Source organism: Micropterus dolomieu, linkage group LG06 (genome assembly GCF_021292245.1).
Source record: "Micropterus dolomieu isolate WLL.071019.BEF.003 ecotype Adirondacks linkage group LG06, ASM2129224v1, whole genome shotgun sequence".
Taxonomy (NCBI): domain Eukaryota; kingdom Metazoa; phylum Chordata; class Actinopteri; order Centrarchiformes; family Centrarchidae; genus Micropterus; species Micropterus dolomieu.
The window spans coordinates 25,784,977-25,796,100 of NC_060155.1; the positions used below are offsets into that span (position 1 = coordinate 25,784,977).

An 11,124-nucleotide genomic window follows, 5' to 3' on the forward strand; every position below is an offset into this window, starting at 1 on the left:
AGCTGATAGACAGGTGTTCAAATACTTATTTGCAGCTGTATCATACAAATAAATAGTTAAAAAATCATACATTGTGATTTCTGGATTATTATTTTTTTGATTGTCTCTCACAGTGGACATGCACCTACGATGACAATTTCAGACCCCTCCATGATCTCTAAGTGGGAGAACTTGCAAAATAGCGGGGTGTCCAAATACTTATTTTCCTCACTGTATACCGGGGGCCTTTCTCAATCTATGTTCGTGTCTGTACTTGTGTTCTTGTGAAACATCATCTTTTGTGGCCCAAGTACTGTCCCAATACACAAGTTTGCATTTTGACAAGAACAGTTAAAAATCCTGGAAGTGTTCTTGACACACCCATTTTACTGAGGATGCATCGGTTGGTAACTTGTGTGAACTTGACGGCAGAGATATCCCAGCATTCAGGTCGGCACTCAAACGAGGGGCTGAAGAGAGAGAGGCCAACAACAGAACGTTTTGTACTATTTTCGTACGCTATTTCATCACTTAATCCACTTCTGAGAAGGTTTGAGGCGAGAAATTAGCTGTGTAGATGTCGAATATTGGCAGTTTTACTAAAAATGATGGCAAATCTAAAATGTGCTCAAACATTTTCGGAGTTATGACAACAACAGCAGATTAAAGACCAACAGCTGTATGATAGTTTTAACGTTCGTACCGCTATTCTGTCATTACATTGTGAGTAATTTTGTAAGATTTTAACTTAAATCAAGAGACATCTTGATGATGTAAAGAAAAATGATGATATACAAAAAATCTGGGCTTGTGAAACTTCGGAAAAAATTATCAGAAATCGTATAAAAGGCGACTGTCTTTGCTTTATTATTATTATTATTATTATTGTTAAAGGAGACCTATTCAACTGCTTTTCCAGACCTATATTGTAGTCCTGTGACTCCTGTATGGCATCTTTGCATGACTCAAAGTTTATATTAAATAAATATTTTATTTTCTTATACTGACTCTTCGTGTAGGGCTTCATTTCAGTCTGTCTGTCTGAACAGGCTGTAGATGCTCCTGTCTCTTTATGGCCCCCCCCTCTCAAAGCCCACTGTCTCATTGGCCAAGACCGGAAGCATGTTACCAGGCTAGGCTGTTGTTGCGGAACAGGCAGACTGAGCATTGCCATGCCTTAGTGTGGGAGCACATGACCCTATATGGAACACCGTCTGGCTCGGTAATACATAGAACGGAGACCTTGGTAGAAAAAGCAGTTCAAAACAGAGCTTTCAGAACAGGAGGAAACCTGAGGTTTTTGCTCACAGTGATTTCTTATAAATGCCTCATGTTTAACATGAACATCCAACATTGTTGTAGATAAGTCATTAAAATGTGGAAAAGCATAATAGGTCTCCTTTAATATTATTATTATTATATTAGACATTACATTGCTAGTGTACAGTAGAGTTGTGGTCACAGTATTTGGTTTTTATTTGCTTTTACTTTATATAATTTTTTTTTTTATGTGCAGATAGATCTTGATAAGTTAAAACCTACAATAAACCTGATTCTGAGCTTTTAGTTTTGGGGAGAAAGCCTGGCTGTTGCAATGCAAGCGGCCTCTGTGCTGGAGGTATTGCACAATACCAGCAAGAATGCATCGTCTCAAACTGCCAGCAGCGTTTTGTGTGCTTGTGACATTGCAAGTTCATTCTTCCAAGAACGACTAGCAAGAACGTCCATTCTTTGCATTCTTGGTTTTGAGAAACACCCCAGGTTTTCCATTGCATCACATTTGTAGATGTATTTACTAGTCTAGTGTATACAGGGTTCCTACGCAGTATGAAAAAGCATGGAATTTGATTTGAGTAATTTCTAGGTTTGGATAAGAATGGAAAAAAGACAAGAAAGTATGGAAAAATGTTTGTTTCCAGACTATTGCCCCTATTTTGTTTTCTATGTAAAATTCCAAGGACCTTGGAAGAAGCACCAATATCCAGCAAATACTGAGTTGTCCCTAGCAATAATAATAACAGATCAAAAAATAAAATCTTAACCATGTTTGACTGTCAGTGTCTAGTCAGTGTATTTGGTACACAAACAGTAAACAGTCAGCTGAAAATAAGTGAAAGAATAACATAAACCAAATGGCAGAATTGTAGTCTGTCAACTACGACGGTATTAGGGCCAAAACATAATAGTAATCTGAGGCTTTGAGAATTAAATCTTTATATAGGGGAGAAAAAGTTGTAATGTTTTGAATAACTTGCTTCCAGTCATATCTGCATGTGTTAGTATTTCTCGGGAGTCTCCAGTCTTTTAGACTTGTAAAAAGTTTGGACTGCAGTGTGGTGTCTTTCCTCTGACCTGTAGTTCGGAAAACATATTTCAAAATATTTTTTTATTCTCTAAATAATAGCTTCAGAGAAATCTTGTGGAATTCTAAAATGGAAAATGTGCAGGAGCCCTGTATGTAGACACCAATGCCAGTGCAGAGGATAATAAATGACTTAATTTAATATTGTGCACTCTCTCTCTCTCTCCTTTGCCTCTTCCCCCATGTCTTCTTGTCTTGTAGTTGGTGGTTGGTGCAGCGGTGACGCTATTTCCAGCGTGGAGCGTTACGATCCCCAGACCAACGAGTGGCGAATGGTAGCATCAATGAGTAAACGGCGATGTGGAGTCGGTGTCAGTGTTTTGGATGACTTGTTGTATGCGGTGGGAGGTCATGATGGCTCGTCGTACCTCAACTCTGTGGAGAGGTGTGGCAAGATAATTCACGCGTTGTCTTGAGATTTTCATGCTTTTGTCTTTCCACATTACTACAGCAAAAAGATGGAGAAGTAAAATCAAAGTTTCATTTATCTCCTGTCCAGATATGATCCAAAGACAAATCAGTGGAGCAGCGATGTGGCCCCCACGAGCACTTGTCGTACCAGTGTGGGAGTGGCTGTCCTCGGTGGTTATCTGTATGCTGTAGGGGGACAGGACGGCGTTTCCTGTCTCAACATTGTAGAAAGGTATCTGTCAAAACTGATAAATGTTTTTATCAAAAATTATAAAATGTCCATGTAACCATCTATGCTAGTGTTGGTTTTTTGGATATGAAATTAAACCAACAGATTAAAAACTACAGCCTACAACTTGAGGTCGTACATGAGGTTGATGTGTGTCCTGTACACACACAGTGCTTCATGATGTATAACTTGCTATATTTATTCTTTAATTTGTGATGTAAGGCTATGTAATAGCACTGTCCAATAAAATGGAATTGTTCTTATGCTTTAGGTATGATCCTAAGGAGAACAAATGGACTCGTGTGGCCTCCATGAGCACCAGGCGACTGGGTGTAGCTGTGGCTGTACTGGGGGGGTTCCTGTACGCTGTAGGAGGGTCTGATGGAACATCACCACTAAATACGGGTACGGTACTGAGTCATGTGAGGAGTACAATCTTAACTGAACCCAGAACTTCAACAAGAAGGAATCAGAGAAAAGGTATCATCATGTTCTGCTACTCTAGGAGAAGGCAGTGCAAGAGTTTTCATACAATTAAGCTTCCTTAATTCCATGTGAGATGTAATGCAGGGTGGGACCATCCATTCAAAACTGTAACACAGTGGGATTAGTTAGGAAAAGAAAGGCAGTTTTATTGTTGGAATAGTTAATCTGCCTTAAAGTGCAGTATAAGGACACTACTAGGGATGGGTATCGCTACTCGATACCTTTATGGTGTCGACCGAAACAGCCCGAGTACAAGCGAAACGTCTCCAGTCAAACCAGTACTTCATTCGATACTTTTTGTAACCATATCGCGGCAAAAAATTAGGGAACCTGTCTTTTTTTTTTTTTCTTATGTGCCTGCACCATAAACTCTATTTAAAAAAATTGGTCCATGTCCAAGAGTCCATGCTGATTTTAACAGCCCCTCCACCTTTGGTCTCAGACATGTTCATCACTGTTGCAAGTTTATCACCACAAGCTTAGCTTTCCATTGGTTTCATTTTCTGGTATAATTTAAGACTACTCTCTACATTTTAATTTGCTATTCACATCACTTGTCACCGATTGATCACTGTGTTCCATCATATCAATTAAAGCTTTTGTGGCACAACAGCGATCAACTGATTTTACTCACGGATGCTCCAACTGCAGCTCCGGCTGCTTCAGATGTAGTGATCGGCCGGAGGCCTAGCCTCTATTTTACTCTTCTTTAGACTCTTTAGTGTAGTTTAGTGACTTGTTTAAACAGACTCCTTACTCGTTTTCTACTTCTTAGGCCCCATCCACACTACTTTGTTTTAGTTTACAAACGGAGAATTAAAACCAATATGATCTCCGTCCACACCAGCGTTTTAGCTGCGCATCAGAGGTGATCCCCGTCTACATTAAACCGACGCATCTAGTGCCCGTTCAGATACACTGGGCATGCGCGTGCCAGTGTAAACATAAAGCAGATGGTCTATTCCGTAGTTACAGAAGATTTGGCGAAAGAATAAAGAAATGCAGACGAAGAATCAGACCAGATTTTTTTTTTTTGTATACACCAATGCTGGGACTGTTACTGAATGTGACACGGGACTAGGGTGTCGTGAAAACGGACTGGGAGTCGTAAAGTAAACGGCGACATGCACAGTAGCCTACAAGTGTAGGCAGATAGGCCTAAGTGTTATTTGCACGGTACAGAATATTTTAATAAAAATACCAAAACTAAAACTCTGTCAGCATCGTTTCTGCTTTGCATGACTTATAAGACCCAATCAGAAAGCAGAGCGTGAGCGTCTGCATCATCGTTTCTAAAGTCCTCCGTTTTGGCCCGTCTTCACTTAGCCCTCCGGAGTTTCGAAACGCTGCCGACCCAGTTTTGCGTTTCTTCTCCATTTTAGGTCTTCGTTTTTGCCATTTTAGTCTGGACGGGAGGTGCAAACAGCAAAAGGTTTCCGTTTTAATTCGACAACACAGTAGTGTGGATGGGGCCTTACTTTCGTCTTTATTGGGGTTTGCGACTCACCACTAACAGAAAAACATATCGCAGGTATCTTTCAATTCAGTTTATTGATCAAAAGTTAAAATAATTCTGTTTACTTTCAACAAACGTATCAAAAAATTAACTTAAATTTGTTTCCCACAACTCATTTGGTCACTAAACTATTTCCCTCCTCCTCTCTCAAATAGGCCTACAAAAAAGTAGTAAGCAGTAGTCTTTCCCTGTATAATAATACCCCTGAGGGTGACCTAATTAGGATGAGGAGAATATTAACCAATATTTTTATGTAAAAGTTAATTGAAAAAAAGAAACATAACAATAAAAATACAAGGTGGCATTTAGCGCAAGGTATCGAATGAATTACTCTATTGGTATCAGTATCACTTTAAAAGTACTTGTTTTGGTACTTAGTTAGTTTAGTTATCGTAAAACAATACACGATACACACCCTAGTCAAGTAAGGTCTGGCTGTTCACTACATGTGCATTGTCAACATGTTCACTGTAATAATTTTCCTTTTTTCCTCCTTTCTCTCCTCTTCAGTGGAACGCTACAACCCTCAAGAGAACCGTTGGCACACCGTGTCTCCCATGGGAACCAGGAGGAAGCACCTTGGCTGTGCAGTCTACCAGGACATGATTTACTCTGTTGGAGGGAGAGACGACACCACAGAGCTGAGCAGTGCTGAGCGGTACAACCCCCGGACCAACCAGTGGTCTCCTGTGGTGGCCATGACGTCCAGACGGAGCGGGGTGAGTGTGCGCTCTGGGGTTTTGTTTGGTTGAAATATGAGGTTTGTTTTTGCATAGTTGTAGTTACTGCTTCAAACACATGTCAATAACTAGATAGACAGCATTTAATCTGTAAAAGGAGATCGTGACTTTAATCTGTGTCTGAGGCTAAAATTTAATTGAGTGCTTCTGTAGGTGGGCTTGGCTGTGGTGAATGGTCAGCTGATGGCAGTTGGAGGCTTTGATGGGACAACGTATCTCAAAACTATAGAAGTGTACGACCCTGATGCCAACACATGGAGGTAAGAGACAGTCTGTAAAAAGATGAAATTACACTACACTACCGGAGTGCGTTTGTGTACATCACTGAAATGTAAGCAAATAAAGTAGTTTGTTAATCAACTTTTGCCCCACTTCACATATCTGTAGAACATAATAGTTTTATTATAACATAACATGACATCACATATACTGAGGAAGGCAAATTATTTAAATTAGGAAATAAAATAACCAAATGAAGTTACAAAAAATATCTTACTTAAAATACAATTATTGTTTAAATTTACTGTAAATGCTACAAACAGGGGACCTACATGTGTAATTAATATTTTGCCATGGAATCAAACAAGATATTCAGTATATCAGTATTTGTGGAGATGTTCTCAGTCTCAAGCATAGCCTAACCATGTCATGTGACATGCTTCAGTAAGAACAGATATTACTGGGACACTCCAGAAAATTGTAGATGAACATCAGCTACACTGCAAGAGGACCCTGAACTCTAAATGAAAACTAGAGCTGATATAATTATTAGAACTTTGAAAATGCATTGCTTGTAAAAAGTGTTTGCTTGATACACATCCACACATGTGCACGTGATCAGGGTGATTCCACCTCTGCCTCCTGACTTCATCATATTTGATTCAAACATACAAACAAATTTAAATCCCTCTGCCCTGGATTTACAATTTCACTCTCCTTATCCATGTTTTCTTGTCACATAAGCCCCAATAAGGTAGTCAGTGATTCATTTTTACTTGTTTTCCTCTTCTATTCTGTGCCACGTTCACATTAATGAGTACCAGAACACGTACCTTTAAGCAAATGTCTACTGCACAAAAGGAAATTGGAACTTTTCCATCCTCATCATTTAACTCTCACTACTTTCCAGGTTGTATGGAGGAATGAACTACCGTCGGCTAGGTGGAGGTGTGGGTGTCATTAAAATGACTCACTGTGAATCCCACATATGGTAACACCACCACCCCCCACCCCCACCCCCCAACACAAACACACACACACCTCATCACATTGCAATGGATGCCTCTCTTCACCAACTCTTGTGCCTCCAAAAGAGACGCTTTTATTCATGCGAGGATGAGGACAAATGTGGGGGGGAAGATACAGAAATGAAGAGGGAAAAACTTTGAACTCTAGCTCATCCCCAGCCCCACTTTGAGGTCATTAACTACGGAATACCCCGGTTGTCTTCATTGATTGACCACAAAGTGCACTGAGGGCAGAAGTCTACCAAGTACCATTAAGCTTCCGGTCTGGAGAGGCCAGTCCTCCTCCTGGGTCCTCTCCAAGTTTTCATCCTCCAAGCCTTTCAGTCCGGGACATTTGATTCAGCGTGTGTGACAGATGAATCCAACGTGACCAAGGTTTCTGCTGGGGGAGATCAGCTTAGGTTTGAGGTTTAAGAAGTTCAAAAACATAACTGGAGGGCTTTTTCAGACTTTCCAACTGTGAAAGCCTCTATCACCTTTCCTTGTCTTGTGCCAGCCCCAAAAAAGTCTTCATACTGTGACTGTCTGTCAAAGGTAAATCCATACTCCCTCATTCTTTTTCTACTTTGTTTCAGGCTTACATCTCAGCTGTGGCTGGTATGTCTCTGGGACTCGTGTAGCATTAAACGGCAGAAAGCTGTCAGGCTTCTGAAGGCATCTATACTTTTAGGCTGGAAACCCAGAGAGGAAAAACATAACTTAATTCACCAATAACAGTCACCAGGGGATGGGTAGCATTAGAAAAGTGTGTATGAGGAAGTCCACTCAACATTTTCACACAAACTCACTGTTGTTAAATGGGGCACTGCGGCTGCACTTTCCAGGAGGCCACTGTGGCTCTTTGTTACCATTGGTGTGATTGCAGTTCAGATGTGTCTTTAAAGGAACATACTAAATGGCCTGTTAGTCCACTTCAGTGGAAAGAACTTGGTGTCGCTGGTTTATTGCTCCAGTGCTGGATCCTGAAGGTCTCAGCATGCTTCGAACAAACTAGGTCATCCGACCACGTCTAGAGGCAGAAGAGTTTATACGAGAGTTGTATTTACAGATACAAACTTTTAAGGCCGATATTGATAATATTAATCTTACAAATGCAAAAATGGAAAGAATATCATTAGACTTACCCTTTAAAGCTAATTGTAGTAATTTTAAAGTAATCCTAAATGCTGTCAGTGTTTGAAAACAGGAGATTGGAAAATAAAATATAACATAAATATGAGATACAAGATTACTTTCCCTTTTTCTATAAAAAAAAAAAAGTGGGAAATCAATTGTTGATGTGTTGGCACTGAACACTGGCGCCAATGATCTGCTGTGAAGACAGATTGTTAGTGTTTGTGTGCATAATGCATTAGGTTAACTTCCTTTACCAAAGTTACACCAAAAGAGAAATCTGATTTTATTATATTTTATTTTTTTCCCCCCCTCCGGCCTCCTGGAAAAGATGGGCTTAAGCCCATTATGCAAGTAATAAGTTCAGTGTCGTATTAAACGTTTGATGGACTGTAAATATTTTATGTGAGAACTGAAGCAATCTTTCAGCCATTCATTGAAGATGATGATGATCACCTTGGGCTCATTGAATTTACCATAGCCCAGGCAGCGCCGATGCTCAAGTTCAGTTTAGAAATGTTAATAGAAATTTTTGGACTCTCATTATCCACATGTTGGATAGGACAACATTCTCTAGCCAAAGGATGTTTCTCAATTCAGCAGTTTGGGAGCATATAAAACCTGAAGATTTCTATTTCATATTTTCCCTGATAACAAAAAAATCCGGTATCTGTTTTCTCAATTAAATGGAGGAAAGTTAAACCTGGTTTCTGTTGGATTTCTCTTACATGTTTTATACATATAGCATCAAAGTCTGACCTCTGAACCTGCAACAAACTCGGAGAAAGTCTTCATGACAGTGGACAATGATAATTGCAGTAGCGTATATTTATCCGATTTTTGTTTTACAAGGATAGACCACATTCATATAATTCTTAACTTAAAAGTCCTGCCGTAGTAGTCAGTAACTGATGTCTTTGTTCTCACATTCATGGAGTTTTGACACACAGATCCTTTTTGTTCTGTATTCTAAGTTCCCATGTTTTTATTTTCCTGTCATGTTCAGCTCAGTGTAATAGTAACACCTGCTGGAGGACAGTTATAGTGCAGCACTGATATTGATAATGAAAACACCGACCCCTTTTGCATTTTTCTTCTTGGTTTCTGGTTGTATAACTGATCTCAGCTCAGTGTTAACAGGAGTGGAGACACAGTTTGAGTAGATGGTGAAATTGGTTTTGATGAATCTTCTTTAAATTATTGCAATGTGAGTGGAAATGTATTTTAGATTTCATTTCTTTTTTTCTTTTTTAATTACATATTATATGGGTGTTGAACTTTCCAGATATGTAAAACAATCTAAAATCATCAAAGATCAACTTGGAAATCCGGCATTTAAGGCCTCACACTGAGAATGATGCCTTTGTGTCACACACAGTTCACTACAGTTCTGCACTTTAAATTGGGTTAGGGATTTAAATTGCGCGTGGAACAAATGCTTTGCTGTAATGGCAGCAAGAAAATGACACAAGGCTGTTGTTAATGCATTATTTCAACCACATTTTCATGAGCAAGCAGATCCTCACCTGAATATTGGTGTTAATGTTTATGAGTAGGGCAATTCTGTATTTTTGTTGGGTTTAGTTTTCTATCCTAGTGGTGCATTTCAAGCCGGAGGATCGCCGTTTGTCTGATCATGTAGTTGTGCAAAAAAGCTACGTTGAAATTGAATGTTTATGTTTTGGGATATTTTTTGCACTCACACATGCTCACTCACTTGAACTGTTGAATCTGACCATTTCATGCAATTTTTCTTAAGTGCTGACATTGGAGAAAAGCTCTGTAACACACTTTGCATATTCATTGTGGCAAATGCCTAGTTTTCATTTAATAGAAATATTTTCAGTTTGTTAAACAAAAAAACGATGCAGCGGGGCCGACTGTGTATGCCTGCTTCTTGAAAACTCCCCCAAGAATATGTTGCTATTTTTCACTGCCACAGAATTACAAGGACACCCCACTCAGTTTAAGAGTCCACACATGTTATTGCTTTGGCTCAAGACAACCCCTGTTACTGTTGAATAGCTTTCCTGTGGTGAACTGTGATTTTTTTTCTCAAGTCAACCTTTCAGGGTTAAAGAAAAACATCACTATTTCATCTTTGTGAAGATACTTTTTTGAGATAAACTGAGTTTTTAGATGGTTTATCTTTAAAAAGTAGAACAGTTTTCTTAACACACGAAAGCACAGGTAAGCCTTCAATTTGAAGATGCATGGTTTGATTTGGGTTGAACCTGTGATATTACTGGTAAATGCAGAACGAAACTCTTTGGGTTCTATGGCTTTGCTGTGAGAGCTCTTGTTTTAACTGCACTGGCCTTACTTTTCTGACTAACTCTGGCAATAGATGTTTGAGTAAACACACATTGACTGGGCTGTCCTTGACTAGTAATTCTGTATTTGATTTCCCAAACTTGAGTGGAGTTTCCCGATTTTTAAATCATGTAAGCTACTAATGCATTGTGATTGTGATGAGCAGAAGTCAGCCAGCCTTCAGTCAGAAGTCTGTACTCAGAGTTATTGTTTTGAGTAGCCTCAACAGAGCACTGTGTTCAACATGTGACCCAAACATTATTGTGGTGTTTGTTTTCATGCATCAAACAGCCATCTCTTAGCTTTGATTGCTACAGCAGCTCTGGACTCACCATGTTCATTATGACAAGTATTAAACGTTTTCCCTGGGGGAAAAAAATCCTGTCTGATTCTTTGTGAGGAATTTTGGGTACTCTCTGCCGCTAAAGGTTTTCACAACAAAAAAAGGATATAAAATAAGACACGTACACATATTTTATATTTCTTCTAGTAAAACCAAAAATACCCATGAAGAGCTTGAGTTAAATTTGGCAGAAAAACTGGTGATCACTGACAGTATAGGTATAGATGCTGCAGAATGCTAATGTAGGCTAAGTGCTGTTTATATGGTTGGTTTAAGAGGATATCCACCTTAAAGTTGAGTTTGTTTTATGTGTATGATATCACTAGGCTCCTTTTTTTTTTTAAGTAGTAAATTTGTAACACTAAGTATTTAAGCTGCTCAGCAG

The 11,124-nt window shown here is 39.2% G+C and overlaps 1 protein-coding gene across 1 annotated transcript in view; it reads left to right on the plus strand.

Moving 5' to 3' along the window:
- Positions 1-10,775, plus strand: part of klhl20 (kelch-like family member 20) — a 22,830-nt gene extending 12,055 nt beyond the window's left edge. Inside the window, exons 9-14 of the mRNA XM_046051707.1 lie at positions 2,543-2,726; positions 2,841-2,984; positions 3,253-3,386; positions 5,494-5,702; positions 5,877-5,983; positions 6,853-10,775. Coding sequence (XP_045907663.1) covers positions 2,543-2,726; positions 2,841-2,984; positions 3,253-3,386; positions 5,494-5,702; positions 5,877-5,983; positions 6,853-6,937 — 863 coding nt within the window. The 3' untranslated portion in view covers positions 6,938-10,775. The remainder of the gene's footprint in view (positions 1-2,542; positions 2,727-2,840; positions 2,985-3,252; positions 3,387-5,493; positions 5,703-5,876; positions 5,984-6,852) is intronic.
- The last annotated feature ends 349 nt before the right edge of the window (positions 10,776-11,124 follow it).